This window comes from Charadrius vociferus, unplaced genomic scaffold, assembly GCF_000708025.1.
Source record: "Charadrius vociferus isolate BGI_N301 unplaced genomic scaffold, ASM70802v2 scaffold650, whole genome shotgun sequence".
NCBI classification, from domain to species: Eukaryota; Metazoa; Chordata; class Aves; order Charadriiformes; family Charadriidae; genus Charadrius; species Charadrius vociferus.
This window is the reverse complement of record NW_009646736.1, coordinates 3,415,217-3,440,152: the sequence shown is the minus strand read 5'-3', so window position 1 is coordinate 3,440,152 and position 24,936 is coordinate 3,415,217. Positions and strand designations below refer to the sequence as shown.

At 40.1% G+C, this 24,936-nt stretch overlaps 1 protein-coding gene across 1 annotated transcript in view; it reads left to right on the top strand.

Annotated features, from left to right (window-relative positions):
• Positions 1–24,936, top strand: part of DOCK10 (dedicator of cytokinesis 10) — a 136,324-nt gene that overhangs the window by 70,595 nt on the left and 40,793 nt on the right. Inside the window, exons 15-26 of the mRNA XM_009890246.1 lie at positions 6,096–6,218; positions 7,528–7,607; positions 11,001–11,188; positions 11,826–11,891; positions 12,765–12,857; positions 14,741–14,864; positions 15,017–15,138; positions 15,786–15,872; positions 16,410–16,502; positions 18,514–18,632; positions 21,406–21,475; positions 24,777–24,890. Coding sequence (XP_009888548.1) covers positions 6,096–6,218; positions 7,528–7,607; positions 11,001–11,188; positions 11,826–11,891; positions 12,765–12,857; positions 14,741–14,864; positions 15,017–15,138; positions 15,786–15,872; positions 16,410–16,502; positions 18,514–18,632; positions 21,406–21,475; positions 24,777–24,890 — 1,279 coding nt within the window. The remainder of the gene's footprint in view (positions 1–6,095; positions 6,219–7,527; positions 7,608–11,000; positions 11,189–11,825; positions 11,892–12,764; positions 12,858–14,740; positions 14,865–15,016; positions 15,139–15,785; positions 15,873–16,409; positions 16,503–18,513; positions 18,633–21,405; positions 21,476–24,776; positions 24,891–24,936) is intronic.

Sequence of the window (24,936 nt, the reverse complement as noted above, 5' to 3'; positions counted from 1 at the left end):
TCCCTGGCTGAAACCCTCCTCCTGTGTGTCCCTGTGACAGCTCTCTCCTCCCTTCTTTCTGCCATGTATAGAGCAGGGAAAATAAAATTTGATATTCCGTATAAAAAGGAAAGCTGTGGAATGCCAAAGGAAAGCATTCCTTTTCCTCTGTGGCTTCTGTTCTGCCCGTGGCAGGCCGGGTGGAGAGCTGCCTGAAGCTGGAGGGAGGAAGGAGGAGTGAGTTCTAGGTGAAAAAGTCCCGTTGTGGCATTGCCCATGACCGTGAGGGACAGCTGTGTGGCTGCGTGCTTCTGCTGTGGAGGTACAGAGCACCAGAAGTGCACAGTTTCGCCTGCGGTGTGTAGGGGAAGGGTTATGATTTTAGAATACGGTGCTTAGCTGGCAAAGGAGGAAACACACAGCAAGGTACAGCCATTTGAAGAGTTCATTTATTTTTTATCGACATACCTTTTTGTCAATATCCAGTAGGAACGGGAGAAGTATGTGCATGCTCAAGAAAAAGGCAGATAATGTGTTCTGATCTGTCATCGCAAGCTCAAGGATACTCATCAATATTTATTACTTCTGTGTAGGCAAAGGACCATTCATCAAAACCATATTGATGGGTGTCTCTTGGGTTGACAGAGCTACTTTTAGCGTGTAATGGACCGTGCAATGGCAAGAGGTGCAGGCTTGGCATCAGACTGACTTGAGGTTTTTGTTAACTCCGTCCTGCCTGCCCGTGGTCTGCCACGGTACCATCAGCAATATGTCTTGCAACTTGTTCATTGCTGTAGCTATCTTTAGGTGGTGTGATGATTTTCACTAGTTCAGGGTCTGCCTAGTCACTCTTGCATGTGGATAAGGCTAAAGAATTCTTCCACATCTTCAGCAAATCTTATCTCAGAGTGTTTCTTGAAAAAAAAAAAAAAACCAACAAAAAAAAAAACCACCAAAAAACCAACAACCAAAAAACCAACCACAAACCAGAAAGGTTTTCTTATTATTTTGAAGGAAGTGCATTTCCCATTCATAGGATTGTCCAAGTGGCAACCCCTGTTGCCTCTCGGCAAGAGGGAGTAGGCAGAAGCGGGGTTTGGGCTGTGCCGTACTATACTGTACGCAGGTGCTGGGCTGGGTATGTGTCATGCCTGTGCTGCTCAAGCGCGTTACATGGTACTGGGTCTCGGCCCAGAATTGTAGCTGTGGGTCTGCACTTGCTCTGCCTAAGGCAAGTCTAACAGACACGAATGAAGTTTTTAGTTCTATCCCTGTGAGGGGAATAGCATCTTAAGTGCCTGTCAAGCTAGGGTGCACTGAGAACATGGTGCTCTTCAGAAGATTCTCCTCTCCTCTCAGTTCTGTGTTATTTCAGATATTTTGTCATTAAAATACCAGTTGGCAGCTCCTTGGCAACCTCAGACATAGGATTATAACTGCATACATTTATTTTGTAGCCACTTCGATTTGGAGTAGCGAATAAAATCTTAATTAGATCAAGCTTGACTAATAAATAGCTCTCCACCAGATTTAAACCTGCGTGTAAGTTTTTTGAGTTCTAGTAACATGGTATATGATAGAGCAGCTTCCAGTCACCACAGCCACATGAGCAGAAGCGTTTTCTATAGATGGATTGCTCTGCTTAACTACCGCTCATCTAAGCGGAGCACAGCAGTTGCTGTAGGTATTGGGTAAATGAACAGAGGCTGGCTTTTGGGGAATTCCATGCAGATTGGTTAATTGGTACTGGCTGGAATGGGGCAAAGGACATAAGGCAGGGTGAGAGCAATAGAGCTCCGTTTGAGAGGAGCATGCGTGTGTGGTGCTCAGTACAGCAGGTGTGGGAATACCTGGGAGTTTGAGCCTTCCTCAGTCTGTTTCCTTGAGACTTTTTGTCAAAGGAAACCCTTGGCCTCTGATCCTATACTTTTTCAGTTTCAGAGACGGCAATGACTTGTTTCACTGGGTATTCTCTCCAGAATTACAGGCTCCTTTTTCAGTGTGCAGTCCACAGTCTCAGAAAATAAGATGAAAAAATACGTCTGCATCATGCTGTATTTTTGTTTTCCCTAGGGTAGGGGTAATTATGCCTAAATATGGTTGTCCAGCCAGTATTTCTGGCTGCGATTTCCCAAATATAAATGGGAATATATGTTTGTGGTGTTAGCAAATGCACAGCGAGTTCAACATTTTGCACTTATTGTGTGTGTGTTGCATAGATGTTCTGCACATGGGCAGAGGACGTAGCTGGGGTTTGTGGACATCCCTCACTTCCGGCAGGCAGTATATTTGGATGGCATCCTAATTCAGCGCTTCACTGCCCTTGCCATTAAAAAGTTTTCCTCCCGTCGGTAGCATTAATTACAGAAAATATACTTGGGTGTGTTTATCAGCTCTTAAACATTTTCATTATAAATCACATTATGAGATAATATAGTTTAAAAATCATTGACCAAATACACCACGTGTATGAACTTGCTGGTATCAGTGACGTTGCGCAAAGAATTTATTTAGTTCATTGGGTCAAATTCTGCAATCATTTACATCTGTTTATGTATTAACATTGCTTGGAAGTCTATTTGATAAAAGCAAAGTATAATTTGGCCCTATAAAATCTATTTCTATTTTTACAGCTTGAAAATAGAAGTTTCCACAGGAGGCTATCGCACTACAGGGGAAAAAAATGGTTTGGCTGTGATAAATAGCAAAACCCTGGGTTTGGAAATGTGTTTTCCAGTTATTTCATTCTGGCATTAACCACATTCCTGTTTTTGTGTGGAAATTTTCCCCCCTTAAAGCAGTTACAGATGGCCACAGCGCGATTTTTGCATATACGCTCAGCAAGCCAAAATCTTGACAGCCGAGTGTTGTGCGTATGACTGAAACTCTTAATTAGCTTATGTGGCATCCACTTTGTTAGCATCGTTCGAGAGCATGATTCAGGGTTCCTCCCTGATTTCTCGCTGGCGTTGGTGGTATCTGGTGTCTGTACGCTCTCGCAGGTATAATTACAGTATGTGTTAGAATTACAGTGTGTCAAATTCATCTTCCATTCTCATATTCCCGCCAGAGTTTGCAAATATGTGCCTACATATTGTAGATGTGGGGAGAAGCTTCACCACAGAGATTAGTTTTTACACTCTGCTATTCCTTCAAACCTTCTCCACCCTTGTAAACTTAACATTTTAGAACCTAATATTTGAATCCTTCAACAGCCTGTGCAGCTGCTGGTTCAGTTCGCAACTGGTGTAGCTTGATGTAGCTGAAGGTAGTGAGGCTGCACTGATTTACGGTAGCTGCAGGTCTCACAGTGAAACTCTAACCCTGGAGGTGAGCAGTTTTTCCACAAATCATAAGTCAGTACTTGAAAAGTAGCTTTTTCAATGTTAAATTATGAACATTGTATAGGCTTTCTATGCTTAAAGAATTTTTATGATCGTGGACTATCAGCTAACAATGTCAGAATATTAGAATCATAGAAACACTTTAAAGAACAGAGATGATATTTCAGTTTCTGTAGTGAATTCTGTTAATTTGTTTTCCCCTAAATTAACACCTTTAGAATCAGGTTTTTAGTTCTGTGAATTTTTTCTTATTAGAATCTCCCTGGTAAATAAGTGACCAGCAGTAAGGAATCATTAATATATTAGACAAATATTGGACTCCTGGATTGTATAAGTCTTTTGTTACGTCTCCTTTTATTTGATATGACAGTTGTTCTCAAATGCCTCCAGTATGTTCACTGTGATGAGGATCGCTCTCATTCCACCTGTGCCCAGCAGCCTGAAAGGATCTAGCAAAACATGGGATTGTGGTTACTTAACTGCAGACGTAATGCTTGCTGCGCTGGCAATTCTTCAGCTTTAATGAGCCAGGGGAATTGAGACACCAGTACGGTGTGACCAGCAGAAAGCCATCTAAATCTTTCCCGAGTGTATAAAACATAGCTGGTTTTAAGAAGGATTGTCTTGTTTTCAATGGACATCTAATTTGCTCTTGTAGTGGCAAGAGCCTTACAATAATGGGGTATTGTAAGTTGGAGGGATAAAAATGCTTACCTGTTTTGTATTGTGGGTACCTGGTTTCATGTCTTTAATTTTGTCCTGGGTGTATTATTTAGGCTGGGATATGCTGCTGAACTGACGAGGAGCAGTTCTAGAGGTGTAGGCCATGTGAAACCCAGGGAGCACTGATGCTGGGGAGGAGTGGTTGTAGGCAGGAGGACTCTGTAAGGCGCTTCTGACTCCAACCCAGAGTGGCCGGAGGGGAGGAGGTGACGATGCCGTGTCCCTGAGCCTCTTGGGAGGCAGTGCTCAGTGCTCAGCACCACTGACCCAGAGTGAGCTACTTCCAGCACAAACCTGGTTCCTTTTCCTTTTGCACTTGGAACATCCCCGCCCCTGCCTTGGGACGTGCCCCAGCACCCTGCTGTGCTGAGCAGTGCTTTGCTCGGTGTTGAGCCTGCACTGGAATTAGTTAATAAGCTGCCGCAGAGCCTGGGTTTGCCCAGCATCCCATTGCAGAGCCCAGTGGCACTGTGGAAATCACTCACTCAATGTTTTAGTCCTCTCTGTTAGTCTGGAAAAGCAAGCCGTGCTGAGTCCAGGAAAGACACAGTAGTGTCACCAATACTGTAGCAGTTACTAAATCTTATCGGTTTTTTTTTCTTTCTTTTTTTTTTTTTGTCTGACAGTAGTTTGATAGAATTTGTAAAGTAAGTGGTGCCTTCCAGAAATTAGGTCTGTTTTCCTCCCTGATAACAAGATTTTTGACATGGCGTGTTGGTATGGACCTTCTTCCCTTTAACAGCTGGAGGCAAAAATCTGATGGAAGACAGTTGATTATTTTTGTACAGTTAAAAAGAAATGAAATAGTGGTGCTTCTCAGTTAATTAAGTTAAAACACGGTGCATTTATACTTATCCTTGGGATCCTCTTCCAAAGGTTTACTCCATTATTTTGCATCTGGCAACAATTTGTGCTGGCATCAATTCTTCTTGCTGGCAGTGGAACAGAGAAGTAAATTAAGGGAGCAAGATTGGCCAAATGATTCACAGAACAGCATTTAGTGTCAAGAACATTTTACTTTTGTTAAGAAATGTTTTTGCATACTACAGTTGAATCCAGGGTTCATTAATTTGGATAGCTGTTACATTATCCAGTCCAGCCAGCGTGTGTGACCCTTGGGGATATAAAAAGGGCACTGGGGTGTCTTAATTAAGTCCTGCAAGTGTCAATGAGCAGGAATTAAAATATCTGGGAATGTTTTCCGGTGTGCACAACAGCTGATACTCACTGTTCCCAGTTACAGACTATATCCTTTTTTTTTTCCATTTCATTTGGCAGTTTGTAGCTAGTTCACCAAAAATTTAGGCAGTGCTCCACAAACTTGTTTTGTGAAGGACAGCTGAACCCCAGTGAGTTGGTGTCATGCTCCTGGGGGACACAGAAAAGATTTAATGCATAGGAAGATTCAGTAGAGGTTTCTAACCTGGTTCTGCAAAAGCATACATTTCTTTACATGGTGAGATGTAGTGGTTGGGATTTGTCATCTTGCCATCATTTTCATTGGATAGTAACTTCTTGGGGGAAACTGCCCCCTGATGTAATGATTTCTTCAAAATGCTTCTGTGAAATAAGGAGAGGCAGCCTTGCAGCCAGGGTGACGGAGGGGCGGGTGGGAGCAGAAGGCTGGCTCCAGCGAGGTGCTGGACACTTCAAGATTTCTCAAGTGAGACCTGGCTACAGAAGAGGGAGGAAAATGTTGGATGCTGAACTAGATGGTGATCCGTTCTAGCATTAAACCCCAGCAACTCCGAAGTGTGAGCAGTCACACTGCACCTGAGGTCAGTAGGGACTGTCTGCATCGTGGGAGATTAAACAAGATCTTAAGTCTTTGCAGGACTGGGACTGCACATGGAAGTAAACTGAAATTGCCTTTGCTGCTGCAAAAGTACAGCTGGGAAGAGCTTTCTTGTGTGAAGCTCTGCAGGGAGCCCTTGAATTGGTGTGAGAATTCTTATTGGAACCTTGTTAAAAGGTTACATGCCAAGTTCAAATGTTCAAATGTATTTATGGGTGAGTGTTTATAAACATGCCATTTTTCTTTCTTTATAGACCAGTGTTTAAAGATAATCAGGGAAATGTTGACAGAGACTCCCGATTCTCACCTTTATTCAGGCAAGAAAGTAATAAGATTTCCATGGAAGATATGATTAAACTAATAGCAGAATACAGAAGGTAAGGAACAGTTTTTAATTTGGTTTGAGAAGGAATAAAAGCTTTATAAAGCTGTGCAGAATAATTTTCATGGCTTTTTTTCTTCATTTAACACAGTGCGCTGAAGTGGCCATATTAAATTAGTGTTTTTCACATTAGCCTATTACCTGCCAAAGAGTGCTTTAGGTTGGACTTTCCAGGAAAACTGAAACGTCATTTGGCACACTAATAAATGTTATTATAACCTGAAGATAGTGATTCCTTAAATTAGCTTCCATCCGGGGAGATGCAGGTGAAGTAACCAACAGGAGAACATTACCTCAGAGAAGAAAAAAAAGAGAGAAAGAAAAATGAAAAAGTTTTCTTTAATAGTTTCCTCGCTCCTTGCTTTTGTTTGTTTGAGTCTCCATGACAAACTGCAGAGTGGACATTGAAAGGAAAAAACTTCTCCAAATGTTTGACAGTGTGTAAATTAGTGAGTAGAAGTTTGGCTGGATATTCTTCCACACAGGTGTAAATCAGGTTAATTCTAGAACAGAGTCTTTGTTTGGACTGGATAAATGACAGGAGAATTGAACCATGAATTTCTTCCTGACGCTTCTACTCTAAATGTGCCTAGAAATGAATTAATCTAATTAACTTCCCCTGTTCCAGTTATATAAAATCAGATCATAGAAAGATTGAATCTCAACTGCAGGGATTGGATCGGGCCCTTAACCTCTTCTGCCATCTTATTGTTACTGGTCCAGAAACTTTACTGAAATTCTCACTGCTCTTATAAGAGTTGCCACTGCTGCGTTTGTCTGTCAAAAGCATCTTCTAGATAAAAGGAGTTTAGCGTCACAGTTTTGGCACTTCTCAAATTGCTTGGGCACAAGGGGTATGTCTTGGTCCCTTTTCAGTGTGGCACTTGCAGATATCATGGTGCCATGAACTCCTTTTGGCTCAGTGATCATCTAATGCCTTTTAGAAAACATTTGATTCAGATTTTGGAAAGAAAAAGCGGGTAAGTTAATTCTCATAAGGTTTGGTTCATCAGTTTCTTCCTCTTCTAAAAAATATGCTATTATATTCCTTGCAAAGAGAAGGCAGGAATGAGGCCAAGAAAGAAGAAGAAAAAAAAAAAAAAAGAGGAGAAAAAAACAAAAGTTTTTTTCCTGCTGTTGCATTTGATTTGAGTTTAATAGTCAGTAGGTGTATGTTAAATGTTTTTAATATATATTTATATCTTAAATCAGGGTCTGTTTTTTTCATTTTAGATTAATTCCTATGATGGGTCTCGTCTCCTTTATTCTAATTTTCTAAAATGTTTTCATTTCTGTCATTGCAGAGCAGAGAAGATTAGCAAAATACAGACAATACCTGGCTGTTTGGAGATTGCAGTTGATTGTGTTCCCTTGGAACATCCAAGTATGATTCCACTTTATAATTAATTATTAAATAAGATAGGACATTGTCATAGGCTTTCCAGCCATAATTACGGCCTTAAGACAGTTTTGGTAGAAGTGTCCATTGTTGTATAGAAAAATGTATGCAGGGCAGTGTTCTTGATTTCTTGTCTTTAATTACACCATTCTTTGTTTCATCCTGTTCCTGGCCAGGTATACCCCAGCAATATGGAACACAGCATGCTGAATCCACATGTGATGAAGGTCAAAGGACCACTTTTTGGTCTCTAAGGGATTAGGCCAAAGAGCTGAGCGGACTTATGTAGCTTGAGGTTAATATCCTTGTGCTGTTGATAGGCTGTGATGCTCATATCCTCCATGAATTAACACATATAGGACATGCAGGAGGTTTCAAGCATGCAGGCTAGGTGGAGGACTTCATTAAGAGGCCAATCTGAAATCAGTGCAGCAACCGCTAAGACAGATGCTTCTAGCTGAATCCTTTTCTCTCTTTTTAAATTTTCTTTGTCAAGGGTCACATTCCTGTGACCCGCTGTTGCAAAAAGCTCAGGACCATTGAATTCCTCTGAAATGTATCATCACACATCTTTATACCATTTTCATATGGTATTAGATAAAAAAATAGTTTCACAAACATTTCAAAAGCAATTTCTATTTTTGAAATGAAAAGAAACTGATAGCTCAGAGTAGGGAAAATGGTGCCAAGCACCTTGGGCCTTGTACTGTTTCCTGACTCAGTGTGCGCTGTGGCCAAGTGAAAGTCTGGCTTTAAAGGCTTGTGTTAGTGAAGTGCCCAGTTCCTGTGGAAAGTCAACGAAAATTCCCTCACTCTAAGGAGTAACAGCTTAAACATTTCTTTGGTATGGGTAAAATTTGTCTTACTTTGAATAGGGCTGTGAAATAATTTAAAAGCTGTACCAGAAAGCTTCCATGCTGTAGGATTCATTAAAACCTCCGTGAAAACTCATCTTGACTGCAGCCAGCTCTGAAGGAAGCCTTGTAATAACAGTAACCAGTTTTGTTGTAACACCTCCTTCCCACCCAAAATAAGTCATGTTTGGCTAGTGTGGAAATCCTTTATTGCCAAGAAAAGCCACTGAAAAGGAAGTTGGCCAAAGATCTTGTCAAGAATTTGCCCATACAATTGTGTCTCTAGGGACCAACACTACCCTGTTTCACATGAGCATCAATTTGCACTAGACAACAGAAGTAGAACTTTGTTTTTATAAGACTTTATTTACTATAGCTACAAGAAGAGCTGGAGCCAGTGGTGTATCACAGGATGTTGTCTGATGATGTTTAACCTGAATCCAAACTTCTGCCTTTTCTGCTGCGTGGTGGGAAGCCAAACTCACGTAGCTCTAGCAAAGGGGAAGAGAGAAAAAGCTTCCTGAGGCTCCCACCTGTGCTGGGTGGTCCCTGCTTGTTGTCCTTTGTGCTGGCAATGTCAGAGCGCTGAAGCTGGCAAGAGGGCCAGTCTTTCCCTCTGCTTTCCCTCCTAAAATACCGATTAAAACCCTGAACTGCGAGGCTCTATTCTTGTGGAGGGCATTGTGGAGAGCAGCTGTAGCCGAGAGCCGTGCGGCTGGCAGCAAACTGGGCTGTTGGCTCCCTGTGCCTGTCTGTGCGATGGACATGCGGCACGGAGAGACCAGACCTTCACAGCTGGCTGCAGGAGCCTTCACGTCCAGCTGCCTTCTTCCTGTTATTGCTGCCTCTTCTCACGCTCCACAGGCTATCACTGCTCTCCCATCTGAGCTATTGGTATTTAAAAACTTCATTTATTCCTTAGTCCCCTTTTTGTGTTCGGTCCGACACTATTTCTATTTCCCTGTGCATTTTCTACGGGCTACTAGCAGTGCAGCGTGTGGAGGGCTCAGCAAGACTTCTGCAGAGAGACCTTAGCACTCCATTCTAATCCTTGGGTTGGCCCCCGGATTTCTCTAATGAAAAACAAGGTTAATGGTGTTCAAAAATCAACACAATCAGAATGCTTATAAATCAGGTTTGAGGGGCAGCTGGCCAAATTATAAGACGTAATGCATCCTCATATTTTAAGATGGGTTGCATGAGATTTGCCCAAACAGCAAGCTGCCCGTCTGAGCTTTGTAGGCCAAGAGCAGTGAGCAGAGTCTCCACAGTACTGGGGGAACGTTAGTAGCAGAAGAGCAAGCCTTCAAAAGACTGTATATGACCCCGAGCATCTTCACAGACCAACAGAGGAATTTGCGTGATCATGTACAGGAGCTATTGCTGGCACTGGGGAGAATAAACCTTCTCCAGGCTTCTCTACAGCAGGTGGTGGTCACTTCTGGCTGACAAATACAAGAGATTTAATTTAGCTGTTCCCTTTAATGCTGCTGATTTTCATTAGAAAAGACAAAACTTTTCATATGTGGCTCTTTCCAGCTTAATTCAAGAGCGCTGGCTGTAGTGGTCAATCGCACCCATTCGTATTTTGGTGGGCAGCAGGCTGGGTAAGCAGTGTTCAGTGTCCGTGTGAAAGAAAGCAAAGAGAAAGCACCCTGCTATAGCTGGCGCGGAGCTGCTTCTCCCCCTCCTGTTTGGGGTGCACAGGACCTGCGCTATCCTGAAACTGGCAGTTTCCTCTTGTTCTAGTTTAGAAGGAGGTAAAATTGGGCATAGTTTATATGAGGGATCACCAGTTACTTTCGTATCCTCGCCACAGATTGGTAGGCTTTTCCTGTGGGTTATTTTGGGGCTTGTGGAATTAATTTGTAGGCAGGACCTTCAAATTGTTTTTCCCAGAAATAGCTCGGGACATCCCTAGGTTGGTGACCCTTCTCAGCTGCTTTTGTGCAAACAGGCCTTAAGTTCTCCTTGCTGAAGTTGAATGTCTCACGGATTTAATGGCACAGGCAGAGTATACTTACCCTGTCCGTTGTTAATCTCTCCCTGTCTGGCTGACAGAGTGCTTATCTTCGTCGTAGGTTATTGCATCATATAATTAATCTAGTTCTGCACTACTTGTTTCTTCATTTCGCTTACTGTTATTAGATAATAGAAAAACTTAAATGGGATATTGAGCTGTAAAATTAATTAGAAACAGCATCACTTCAGTATATTGTGTTGAAACTGTCTGTATACCAATGGTGCTGGTATGTCATCAAATGCCATCAAATACTGTGTGTGTCAGAAGAGGTATTCAGGGCTGTACAATTTAACTCAAGTGAGATAGACCATTTAAGGATGCACTCATGTTACTTCAAAACAATTACAATGTATCAATTTAAGGCAGGATTTGACCTGTTGCATCTCAGCATTACTTATTCTGTGCAAGTTACTTGTTCTATCTCAGTATTACTTATTCATAGTAGCAAGATGGTAAAAGCAAACATAATATGTGATGGATTTCTTTTCTGTTCTTTTGAAGACTGTGTAACTTCGTCTTTTATTCCAATCAAGCCGTTCAATGACATAAGGGAGCATCAACCTACAGTGGAAGTTGAGGAGTTTGTACAGGAATCAACAAAGTATTCTCGACCTTACAGAGTATACAAGAACCAAATATACATATATCCAAAACACCTCAAGTATGATAGCCAAAAATACTTCAACAAGGTACAGTATGTGACCAGTCCAGGCCGACACTGGGTAGTAATGTGCTGTATGAGCTCTCATTGAAATGAAGGAATACTCATCATAAAGGAGGGGAAAATGGTGATGCAAGTCGTTGACTTGGCTTTTGATCTTTTTCAGTTTTTGCAATCATATAACATTGGTACAATTTTAATGAAATGAATCTCTGGATTAATTTTAAGTTGTATCAGTGATTGAAAGAGAGGTAATGTGGTAATGGCTTTTTCACAATTTTCAGAAGGGCTGTATTTTGATGAAATTATGTGTGCAGATAAAATTAATCAGGATGATATTTGTAGTTCTTAAATGAAGCTTGAATACTATTTACATTTTCACAGTGATTGAAAATTAATGAAGAACAAGACACAGCTAAGTGCTGGTGACTTTATAAGCTGCTTCTACACAGTCAGTTTGAGGCCTGGCTTGCATTTTGCCAGTTCATCTTGGAAATATTATTTCTAATGATGTCACTGTGACCTAAAAGCATTTTAAATATTGATACACCAGCTGCATGTTTCTCCAAGATTTTGAAAACAGCTTGTTTCAGCTCTTACAGTTTGCCTGTCTTTATGGGTACCACATTTCTGATCTAGGCTTTAATATGTTCCTGTCTTTCCAGGCACGGAATATAACAGTTTGCATTGAATTTAAAAGCTCTGATGAAGAAGGAGCAAAGCCACTGAAGGTGAGCCACAACTAGAGTAAATTCAGAGAACAATGTTTCTGAGGGCATTACTTATAAAACCCAAAAATAAGGGCTAAACTACCTGGAACAATTAAAGGGTGGATGTTGTCCTGCATCCTTCTACGTCTGCACTGTGGTTCTGTTTGATCCCAGCTGGTCATAATGATTCCGGCTCAAAGTGCCATTTTGCAGTACTGGCTTTTTGACTGGTGGAGGGGAAAGAAGACATTATAAATCTTTACCATTTTTTACAGTGCAACTGACTTGTTCTAAAATTTACCATTTACCCTACGTTCTCACGGAGCTCAGGACACTTGACTGAAAAGAGTGAGGGACAAAATTAGCAGAACCTTAGACTTAATTCTTAACTTTGCTATTGGCAAAGGGCTATTGCATAGTATTGTACTGAGTTTCCGCACCATTAAATAAAGTTGCCATCGCATAAGACCTCCAGACTCAATAATCAGCCTCCAGACTGGACTCTGCCAGCAAGGAAATTGTTAACTGGTGAAGATTTTGTAACATTGAAAAGTCAGTAAAGGTATTGTATTGTGTATTGAACTGCATAAAAGAGAAATAGCTTTTGTAAAGCTTTTTGCAGAAAACTCTGAAATTGATAATGGCAAGGAGAGAGTCTGAGTCTGCCTTGCTTAGTAGAGTGTAGGGTAATTTTCACAGAATCAATGGACGTTTACTGGAAGTGTGTATAAAAAATTGCAGGTTTGAGCACTTAAAATATTTCTTTAATATTTGATCAAAGTAATTATCAATCTTTTATGATATTGTTTTCAATGTACATGCATATTAGATACACCAAGTCTAGTATCATCAGCAGAATTTGACAATGTAATTAAAGCATGTTACTTTTATCAGTGTATTTACGGGAAGCCAGGTGGACCATTATTTACAACAGCAGCCTACACCGCTGTGCTACATCATTCCCAGAATCCTGATTTCTATGATGAGGTCAGTATACTTTTTCTTTCATTAAGTGTCTGCCAATCCCACATGTTTGCCAATGAGACAGAAAAATACATGTAAAGAATACTTCTGTTACGATTGCTTGTGTATCTGGATGGGTCTGTGTTATGTAGATTTATATACAGTCTCATGTTTTGCTTTTTTTTCTTAACTCAGTGAGTCCTTCCTTTTGTAAGATGTTCTGAGTACAGTTAAGATGCTGTAGAATTAATTAGGAACAGTCTAGCTCTCTAAAATGCACGTCTGGATTACATTAAGGGTCCAGCTGCATCTCTGAATTTGGTGGAAACAGTAAACGTTATGATGAAGGGTGGAGTCAAGTGTCAGAACAAATCCCTCTCAGGTATAAGATCTGCATTGGGGCATTTTTGTTGATCCACTGGTGTTAACAGAATGTACGGTGACGTGTAGTGGCTGCAACAAGTCATTTAGTTGGTGCTTTTGAGGATGCAGCTAGAGAACAGAGCTCATATGTCGGCCTTTGCCAAGTGGTGGTTGCACATGCATCTTTATGTTTCACCAACACCAAGTGTTGATTCGCCAGGCTTTCTGCGGGTGAACTTAATTTCACCCTTTCAGAAACTAGTGCGTTTGATGGCCTGTGAATGTCGCATGTCTGTTCCAGATTTTCCACTGCTGCTTATGTGTAGGGATGAGGCTGGCAAGCAGCGTTAGTATACAGCCAGCGTTTTCCAAACAGTTGGCTTGATCTTGGAAAACCTTCTTTTTGCAGTTAAAATTTACTTTGCTAAAATGGCAGGGGCAAGACCAGCAGATAATGTACAACTACATGTGAAGTACCAATTTTAAGATTAATTTTTAAGAACTGGGGTTGAACTTAAAGCATTACAACTTTGGAGATTTTTAACCCCCTGCTACTCCTTTGTGAGCAGCATTTCGGGTATTAACATGTCTGAAAATGTCCTTCATGTGATGCCGGTGAGCCATCTGGTTTGGGCAGATTACTTTCAACTTGAACAAAGAGCTGAATTCAGATCTTAATAGCTGATTTGGCTGGAAGAGGTGTGCACCTGTCCTAAACGTTCCTAGTACACCAAGTGCAGTCTTTAAAAGAATGTAGTATGTTATCAAGAAAGTTGTCTTAATCTCCATGTCTGAATGCCCGTTTCTTATCTATGTTTATGGTATTAGATTGTTACCCATAAGCTGATTTAACACTGGAAGCATTTATCAACCATTTCTAAACCTTACTTTAAGCATAGGATTAGCTTAGATAAACTCCGTCATAGCTCACAAGGGCAAGGGGTCTTTTTTATTACTCCCTATGGTAACATATTCTGATTACTTTGTATTTTATTCCAATAGGTTAGTAATACTTCAAACCCAATCTGTAGGGATTCATGGATGACATGATATGGGATTTAAGACTGAGCAGAAATAGTAAATACAAGTTTATTTTCATGTCAGCCTCTATTATTTGGTCTTTGCCATGAAATGACAATGAAGCAGTGGCAGAGGAGTCATTTTAGATTTTGATTTGGTCATTCTGAAAATACGGGAAGGGTGATGGCTATTTATGGCTTCTAGAGTGCAGGTGATCACTTCTAAGCAGGGTCCATCACTCTTGAGTTCTGTCCTCTTTCATCTTACGCTCTTTCATCATAAATGCAAGTATTCATCCACAAGACAGAGAGGGGAAAAGCTGTTTTAAGCAGAAGTGATGGATGGTCATCCTAAACAATTTCTTTAAGAGAGCTTCTATTACACATGCAGACAAACGTTAGCTAGTACAGGTAGGCTGTACTTAGACCTCTGTGTAGAGAGAGATGTCACTCATTGAGACCATCTCTGATGCCTGGTTTAATCGATTTTTAAACTAAAGCGAGGTGTAACATTTTACATTTCAGGTGAAAATTGAACTTCCCACTCAACTCCATAAGAAACACCACATTCTGTTTTCATTTTATCATGTCACCTGTGACATAAATGCAAAAGCTAATGCCAAAAAGAAAGAGGCTCTGGAAACACCAGGTACCTGTAGTAGAATTACTTTCAATTATAAATATAAACGATGTACGTTCAAATAAGGATTGCAGAATTTCTGGCTGGAAATTATTGTCTTCCTCTGAACTTGAGAAGCTTGTTTTTTCCAAAGAGTCATATTGATTTGTTCTTGTGCGCAGTGGGATATGCATGGCTTCCTTTGTTGAAAGATGCCCAGTTAGCGTCCCAAGAACATAACGTGCCAGTGGCAAGCAGTCTGCCTCCCAATTACTTGAGCCTTCAAGAACCAACTAGTGGAAAGGTATTAATTCACACTTTCATATTATTCAAATGGTGCAGAGCATTTATTTGTAGGTGTTTTACATGAGATTAGATAATAGGGTATATGTTTTAGAATATACATGTGCATATCATTGAGTAGATAAACTAATATATGTACCACAGAACCGACAGTTGTATGTTGCTGATTCACAGGTGTATATGGAAAAAGTGTATTTTGTAACTGTGTATTCCGCAGTAAAATACCTAAATTTTCCAAAACTTGAATGAGTGGTCAAAAGGAACACTTTTCACAAACTCAGGCCATATGACATTCGTTCTCCAGCTGACGTGATCCACGACCATGATTCATTCTCCAGTTTTGTGGTGTGATATCATATTTTCCCACTGATCCTGTCCAGCTTGGATTATTTCTGCCTTCTTGTGTTTGTTTTACTATTGTCATGAGGACAGGGTGGGGCAGAGATCTGGTCCCTTGAATGATAATGTTCATGGGCTCGGGCTGAAAAGTGGGTTTGTATTGCAATAATTCTGCAATTGCGAAAGCACAGTAGCCAGCACAGTTCATGCATGCCCACGTGCAAAGCTATGCAGTGAAAATTTGATGCAGACTTGAGTAAGTAGGAAATTAGTGGAAAAACGTATTTTTATTTGTTTTTGTTTTAATAGCAGATCAGCTGTGATGTAAAATGGGTAGATAGTGGGAAACCACTTTTCAAAGTCTCTACTTTTGTTGTATCAACAGTAAATACTCAGGTAAGCTGAATTTCCTCTTGGCTGTGTTACCTGCTTACAAACAAAAAGTGTCAAGGAATGTCTGAAAGATGTTCTAAAATCTTGCATGAATTTGTTTCTCTAACATTTAAAGGTTATTTGAATGTAGAAGGGCAAGATGACAATGATGGAATACACACTTCAAGGAAAAATATTAATTATTTAAGATTATACCAGCAGAAAAATTGTGGAATATCTGTTTAAACGGCAAGAAAATTAATTGTGGGCACCAGGAGGAAAAAAAAAATGTGGCCATTGAAATTCCTTGGATTGTGAAGAAATAATTGCTCGCAACACTGAAAAAAGTGGTCAAAGCACCTAGAAATAAGTTGTATATAGCAAGTTGTGCTGGCCAATGGGTTGGGCAAAATAATTTACCTGTCTTTTTGTGCTTTATGTCTAAGGTGGTAGGGACCAAGTGTGTTCTTCAGTATCATAGGTGATTGGTGTAACCAATTTATGGAGCTGCATCCTAATCCTTTCTATAATATACATTAATGTGATTGTTTATCGTTTTAGGATCCATACCTGAATAACTTTTTCCATCAGTGCCAAGAAAGGGAAAAGGATCTATCCCAGCCTCCTACCTCAAACTTTATCAATTCCTGTAAGGTAAAGTAACCCGTAGCACGAACTGTGCTATAAAATTGCATCGAGGGCTTTCTCTCAACTGATCCATCACTGCACAATTCTAAACATGGCGTAAACTTACCAGGAAGCAAGGGTCCATGACAGCTCCAGTTAGACTTACTTGATGTGACAGATGGATTGCTGGTCACAGAGCTGTCTCCTATCCCCTCGCGTTTAGAGCATGGCTGCATCTGCCCCATCAACTGGGATAATCCAGCCTATGTTGGCCCTCAAATCCTGTTAAAGGGTGGTGCGGTGTTGCTCTACGAATGTCTAGGAAAAGGAGCTACAGCCTGCAGAGCTGCAGTATTCCTGCTAGTCTTCTCTTGCCTTGGATACGTTGTATTCTTACCTCCTAATTGGCTCTTCACACTTTCACTCTAAAAACCTGGATGCTATACAAAGAGTACTTGTTGCCTGTCGAGTTCTGAAATCAGAAAGGACATACCCTTTCTGCAGAGATGAAGCATGTAAGCAAGACCTGCCTTAAATGTGACTGTATTCAGTTGAGGTCAAAAGCTGTGGGAAAGGAGGAGTATAACAAGCAAATTAGAAGAGGAGGAGGTAAATGTAGGGCCATGATTCTTTACCTGTTTATGAATGGTGAAATTTGGCGTTCTCGCTTTGCAATCTGCTTGCTGAACTTCAACAGGAGGATAAGCAAGAAGACTCACAAGGGTAGCTGTGACACTGTTCCACAGTACTAGCTCTAATACATGATACGTATGATTTTTCTTCATTATTTTTCCCTTCAGCGTCTGTAAAATTTAATAGGTGTTTTGGGGTTTCGATGTTACCGGCATGTAGGTGCTTTCCCCCTTTCCTTCGTTGTTAATCTTTTCCTGTTCGAGTGTACCTTAATCAGATTTTAGAAAGCTGCTCGGGAAGAGATATTTGCTTTAATAAACAAACACTAAGTTCCAGTAAATCATGGCAATTCTCTGGGCAAGTCCCTAAAGATGCCTACTACATTTGTTGATAGATGCAAGTAGACCTGAAAGGGGTTGCTTTGTTTTTAAATGCTGTCTTGATTTAAAGAAATTACTAAGGGATGTTTTCAAAAATCAAATCATCAGTGTTATTTAGAGATTATACCTCTATGGAATGAAGTCCTTAACTAGTAATTTTTGGGAAGCCATTGAGCATATCGGTCAAAGTTTAGGAATTCATAAAAGTTTCACAACTTTCTAGACAGTAAATCAGTTACCTAAACTGAAAGCATTGCATTGTTCTTTATTTGCTGTTTGTGGTTTACCTTTTAAAAAGATTTCAGTAATTTTATTAGACAATGGAGACAATGTTGTATGTGACAAGGGATCAATTATGCAATATAACCAGGGAATAAGTAATTTTCCCCAGAGTATTTTGCTTTTATTTATAAATCACTAATACCTCTGAAGAAACTCTGGAAACATTTGGAAATGACTGAAATGAAAATCTAGGGAGAATTCAGAGGGTGTTTTTTTTATCAAAAGCTCAATATCCTCCTTCATCAGAGAAGATAATATAACATCAGTCCAGTCAGGTTAGAGTGTTAATACTACTTTTTACCAATGTGCTTTTAACATAAGTATTTTAGACACAACAAGTTCGTTATCAGATCTCTGCATAAAAAGAATGAGTTTTCCTAAAAATATTAGGTAATGCATGTCTTGAAAATAGTAATTAAGTTCTTTTATTGCTCTTACATACATATCCTTAGTGAAATATGAAAATTGGTTTTGGTTTCTCTGGTTTTAAATATTTTTTTCCTTAAGTCGGGGTAGAGCAAAACATCGGAATTCTGAAATTTGGACAATAACTACAGTTGTGTCGATGGCTGTATTTAAAACAAACTACATCAGAACTGGTCCTCTACATAGTTGTCCTGTTTTTCTGCTGGTATTCCACCAGTGGCTGCACTGCATTTTCCCTGCTGAAGCGGGAAAGCAAGTAACCAGATTTCATTGCTCGTGTTGGAAATCTCTCATTTTCTTTCTTACATCTGTTACAGAATTTGCTGAGGATCGAGAAGATCCACGTAATTATGAATTTTCTTCCTGTAGTCCTGAATCAACTCTTTTGGGTTTTGGTGCAAAACAGTGATGATGAAGTTACAACGGCTGTGACCAGGTATCTGAATAATTTCTGTGAACGGGAAAGAATTCACTCTAGAGTGTAAATGTAAATGTTAGTCCAATTATAGCTGCTCTCACAAAGACTGACTATGACATTTAGACTTTAGGAGGCAAGAATGCCGGCTTCCCCCCTGACACAGGGCTCTGCAAATAATGCATGGAAGAGCGCTGATACCAACCAGGAGATCTTTGACATGGTGGATGTGTCTGTACCCTGAGGCAATCATAGGTAAAGGTCTCATTCTTAAGGAGCGAACTGCTTCCTGACAAAGCTGAATATGAATTTTGATGTATGTTTGGGTCTGAGGTTGTGGAGTTCAGCATAGGAAGAGCTTAGGATCTTGCAGCATGCAATGCAGAGTCAAACAACCAGGTCACACTGTTCTGGGGCATTTTTTAATTAGACTATATCAGCAATAACTGAAGAGCAGTTGAAGGATTTTCCAGTGAGCAGGCAAACAGCTGGAATGATTTGCTGAGTCTTTCACCCCTCGCATAATGAAATTGTCTTTATTGATGCTGTTAATCAGGGCAGCAGGAAAAAAATATTGGAGAGATTATTACTGGTCTCTGTAGGAGGGCAGAAAGTTGCATTGCATTTCCTTCTGGCCATAGCGGTGTTTTTGTTGTACTTCTGCCAGTAGCTAAACATGGGGACTACACTACAACTAGTAGGAATAAAAGTGACAACTGTCCTCAGCAACCTGTTAGACTAATCTGCTGTCAGTACATTTTCTTTCTTTCCACAGATTGTTCTTCAGATTAGTTCCTGAAGAAAGATTAATTAGGAAAACTTAAAGGAGCAAGGAAGCAGAATTCCTCATCTTAGCCTTGGAAAGCTAGAGTTTCGATATCCCTTGTCAAAGGATCGTGGCACCTTGCAGGGCAAGTCCAGTTTTACCACACCTAGGCACTAGGATTAGAAGAATCTTTCCTTGTAAACGTGTGATTTCATCACTGCATACTGTTTTCAAAGGAAGAGAGGCAGTCAGAGCTTTGTTCTGAACCTCTTTATGGCCAACAAATCAACTGATGTTAGGGCTAGATAAGAGAGAATGAAGAATTGTGTCCCAGGCTAGAATTTCAGTGTCGGCTAACTGATTGGAAAAGAAGCAGCAGCTGTTTAAAAAAAAAAGGTTTTAATGATTAAATGGAAAAATGGAAGGATGTTAATTTTTTTCATGCTTCAGATTTTGACTATACACCCACCTGGCCAAAAAAAAAAAAAAAAGAAAAGAGGTATTCTCAGGGTTTTTCTTGTATGTGTGGTAGCTTTTGTGCTGGTAGAGTTGATGTCAAGGGGAATATGCATGTCTGCTGTGTGTGGCGTTCATTGATGTGTCCTATATATACACACATTGTATTTTTTTCTGAATAGCTTGAAGCAGCTTGTGTTGAACATATTAAAAGCAACAACAACAGAATGAGAGCATAGATTGGCTTATGTGTTGGGGAGAAAACATTATTCCTTTTATACTCTCTCATGGTTATTTACTTGTCTGGGGGCCCAGTCATGTCATCGTTTCTCTGTCTCACCTTTGCCAGAACTCATTTCAATTTCAAATCAGAATACAGGCTGAAGGAACAGCATGGGCACAACTCATTTTGTCATAGCTTTTGTGTTTTGCTACAAGTTTTACATCTCCTACTAACAATAAGAAATGATACATATGAAAAATTCTGAATGAAAAGAATTACAATGCTTTTGAATCCAATAATAAGAACTGGCAGAAAACACTTAAAGCACCAAGCTAGTCAAAATGACTGTATGTGGACCACAGTCAGGCATATTAATAATCCATTTTAGTCATGCTGGTATTTTGCATACCCCTGAATTTGAAGTGTGGTTCACTAATTTTTAACATTTGAGAATCATGAGCTATTTCCTCCCCCTTGAGATCCCAATAATCAGGAGGAAATCCCATGATTAAGTTGAAGAAGACTTGTATTTTCTGAAACAGGACGATCTCAAAGAGGGCCGAGGTACAAACTGAAGAGAAAACCTTGCCAAATCTCAAGTGGTGCAATCTCCGCAGTTAGTAGAAGCTCAGGTTGTGAGAGTGGGTGCCAACATGACCCAGGCAACTTCCTTCCATGTTGCTGATCACCAAGTTGATCTGCAGAAGCTCAAAGCATCTATGGTTGCACCAAGTGTCCAGCCTCTCCCTGCGGCGCAGCGATGAGAGGATGCGGTGCTCCGCCTTTTGTTCCTGAGTGCTTGGGCACTCAGGCTGGGGCTGAGCCCAAGGTTACGGGCAAACAGAGGGGCATGGTCAGGCTTGAGCTTGGGCTTGTGTTTGTCTTTGATTAACAGTGCTGTCATAAGCAAATTATCAGAGCTTTACAGAATTACCAAGATCTGAGAGAACCTGACAAGTAGCATTCCCAGAGAAAGAGGGTCTTGCCTCTCTCTTTCATTAACATGCTCTAATTTTTCTTATTCCTGATTATCCAAGGTCTATCTAAGCTTTAGTTAGTTGTTTTCTTTTGTTGTAATGTCAATACGGTTACAATCATTAAAACCGGATGCATTTTGTTAGATGAATGCATGTATGATAGCACCTTCCATGCAAGTGGAGGGCCCAAGGAGTGACTGTGTTTTCCCAGTGGGACAATTTCTGCATGTGCTATTTATCATTTGGATCACATCTCTTATGGACTGTTTTAAATGAGGTTACAATAACAGAACAATGTGATGCATCAGATAGACTTTCTCAGCTTTATGACATAGAACAGCTCTATTTTCTTTTTCTTTTTTTATCTTGCAGGGTTTTTACTAACATTGTTGCTAAGTGCCACGAAGAACAACTAGACAACTGCATCAGTTCTTATGTGACGGTATGATTGCTGTTATACTGTTAACTATTTTATGTGGGGGGGGTTGTTTTTCAGGGTTATTTTCCTGTTTACTCTTTAGTTGTACTTGTTTGTAGCTTTCTCTGCATTTGCATCATAGCTTTCTGCCGCTAGTAGGATGGGTGACTCTGGTTTGGGAACTAACGTAAGATTTGGAAGAGGTTGAGTCAGTTCTCCTCTGCCATAAGTTTCTTGTGTCACCTTGAAAAAATTACACTGCCTGTCTGTGCTTTAAGGCCATCCTGTAGAGCAGGGACACTCCTTGGAGTGTCCTCCACCAAACTTGGCTGCATCCTGGCTCGCAACCCTACTCTGAGGAGGACAGAGGGATGCTCGTGTCTCGTCTGCATGGTGCAGCTTGCTTTCCATAGGACACCAAGTTGAGCAAGCACAGGGGGAGGAAACTGCAGTGCACTCTTATAGCGTACAGGGATGTGGGAAGGACAATTCCCCATAGTTGGCTGATGAATAGAGGTTTCATTTTAGAAGCAAGACCTAGTGCAAATGCACTTCCACTGAGCTGCTGGGAGCGTAGGCTTAGCATCAGCCTTTGAAACGGTGTAAAACAGAATTTTCCAGGTTTCCTTGCTGGGTTTGAGAGGAGGGAAGGGGGAGAGAAATACATGAAAGACCATGAGAGTTCAGCTAGATAGATACCGGTGAGAGGCATTTAATGTAGTTTGCTCACAGTTCACAGCATTCCTCTTGATTGTGACGAGATTTCTCTCTCTTAAGTATTAGGCCATCTGTATTGCCCTCATTGTAGTTGAAAAGGATCCACAAGTGGTAATTTTTATGGGAGAGGTACTTCTGGGTGATCTTCATGGTTGCAAGATGGCTGTATGTTTCTTAGGAAGCTATAGATTTTTAATGCAGCTTTTCATTATTTTCTTAAGTCATTATTTTAGTTGCAAGATCCGGTGTCTTTGCGTCTGCTATTGTACATAAGTTCTTTTCTCATCTGTGGAGTTTAGATTCTTGTAACAGTTCTATGTTTGCCCAGCTTTTTTCATCTGTTATTGTTTTGAAGAAGATGGTGTATGTAGAATATTATGGATATGTTCTGTGTACGGAGTTTGGTTCTGGGCAAGCTGTACTATTACTTAAAAAGTCAAAGGAGTGGCCTCTTTAAAGATGATCTCCTTGCTATCTGTATCAACTATATCTCCATTAAATGACTATGAATAATGCTATTGGCCAGCAAATGTCTCTTCAACAGCATATTTGGGTAACAGCTTTATAAGCTGAGAATTTTATGAAGCAGCATGTTTTTAAGTAGAAGAAAATTAACTGCTGTTACTGGCATGGACAGAAAAATTAATAGAAAAATGAACCTCATTTAAGAGTATTACACATTTGTTTCCCTTCACTTGGCTTTATATTTTTCTCTTCCTTTTAATCACGGGGGAGAGGGCTGGAGAATTTTGTTCTAGTCTTACTAGGTGAATCAGTAATGAGTAATGTGTTATTTGTTGCATGTAAGTTGTAATGTCCTTGAGTGTTATGTTTATTAACTTACTTATGTATTTCAAATACCAGCATAGAGGAGAATTGCAGGTTGTTAGAAGAATTGATGAAGTAGATATTGCCATCACTTTGTCCCTTGGCCTGCTCTGGTTCAGTGGTGACTGGAGGTCATGATAGCAATGAGAGATCTCCCACAGTCATGGAAAGAAGCTATAAGTCACAAATGTCTGTATGGGCTTCTGGCTATCATGATATTCTGATTCACAGTGCAACAAGTAGTTTTCATAACGTACATTTCATTTGTGGATTATAAGTAATATATATGACATAAGTTTTGGGGCGTTTGGGTGGTTGGGTTTTTTTAATTAACTTTATTCCTAAAGTGAGAGCAAATACATTCCTGCATTCCTCATGAACTCTGAAACTTTAGCATGTTCATGGGTAGAATAATGAAAATATAGTAGGAGTTCAGTTACTAAATAGGAAAACTTTTAATTTCAGTGTTGGCAACTGTTGGTTGGTATTTCCATGGTATGGATTTACTTTCATACTTCATGAAAGTGTGTGTTTACAGGTGATGCATCTCAGCATCTTAGTAGTCAAATTTGAGTCTCAAGTACTCCGATTTAAGTTTTAATCACCAATTAAGAGGAATTCTGCTGAGGTCCAGCAGAACTGTTCAGGCTCTAAAATAAATAACCTATGTAGCATTTAAATGTAGTTAATTAAATGGTTATTAACACCTTTTCTACTCAGTAACTTTTCAAAACTGCAATAGATACCTATTGTGGCTAAATATCTTTGAAATAACAGGTGATTATTAGGCCACACCAAAAGTCCATTTCCAGCAGCAGTCAAAAGCCAATAACTTAATCTCTTTTATCCAGCTGTAAGGAAATGAATAACTACATTAGAAATGCTGTTTTGGGAATAAATAAGTTGAGAATTGAGTCGCTCAGATGCAATAACAATGCGAAATTACACTGACTTAAATAACTGGACCCAGAAGTGTCAAACTGCGTAGGGAGAATCTGGTCGCATCTGCTCTGGAAACAAAGCAGGATATTAATAAGACATTTTCAAATGACATTCCTTTCTTTTACCTACCTGGTTTAATTGAAAAGGTATTTCATCCCAGCTGATGGACTGGCAGAGCTCTTGCTTTAGGGAAGGAGTAATGGATCCTAGTACCAAGTTATTAGCTTAAAATATTGAATAAAACTCATACTAGGTTTATGCGTTCCGAGCAACTTGGTAGATAAATTCCTCTCTTGAGGGCTTTATTTCTAAAACGGGTATAGTTTTCCCCTTCTGTCAGCTCCAGTGGGTGCTCTACGCCTTTCAGGATGAAGAGTTTTTAGCATCTCTGACTAGCTGTTGCCCCTGTAAGAAAGGAGCAAGTGAAAGGTGGCCCTGACTAAGTGGATGAAAACCCCTCCGTACTTCCTCTGCTTGTTTATTCTTTTTTTTTCCCTGGTGAAATGGCTTGAAAGGCAGTTAAGAGGTGTCAGGATCCTATGCCCTGTTGAAGAAATATACCATAGCACTGATTTTAAGCAGAAATTCCTCTTGGTTTGCATTAAGCTGGAATCAACAGGAAGTTGTGTTTAAAGCTGGGTTTTTGTAGGGGAGCAGTGCTGTGCCATTACTGTTAGGGCAATTAAATTTGATGTGAATGTATTGTTCAGTCGAGGTATTCTGGCGGCAAAGATTGTCAGCTGTTAGTGGTGTATAAATAATTTATCTTCTACTCAGTTTTTATATATTGGTTGTAATGTACATATTGGTAATCTTTTATTTTTCCTCTCTTTTTCAGTATGTGTTCAGGACCAAATCATTTGAAGAAAGGACTGTTCATGAGGAACTGGCCAAGAGTATGACTGGTCTTCTGAAGTTAAATGACCAAGTAACAGTGAAACAGGTTTTAAAGGTGAATGATAGCTTGAATTAGCACATTTGTGGTTTTACTGCTGCTG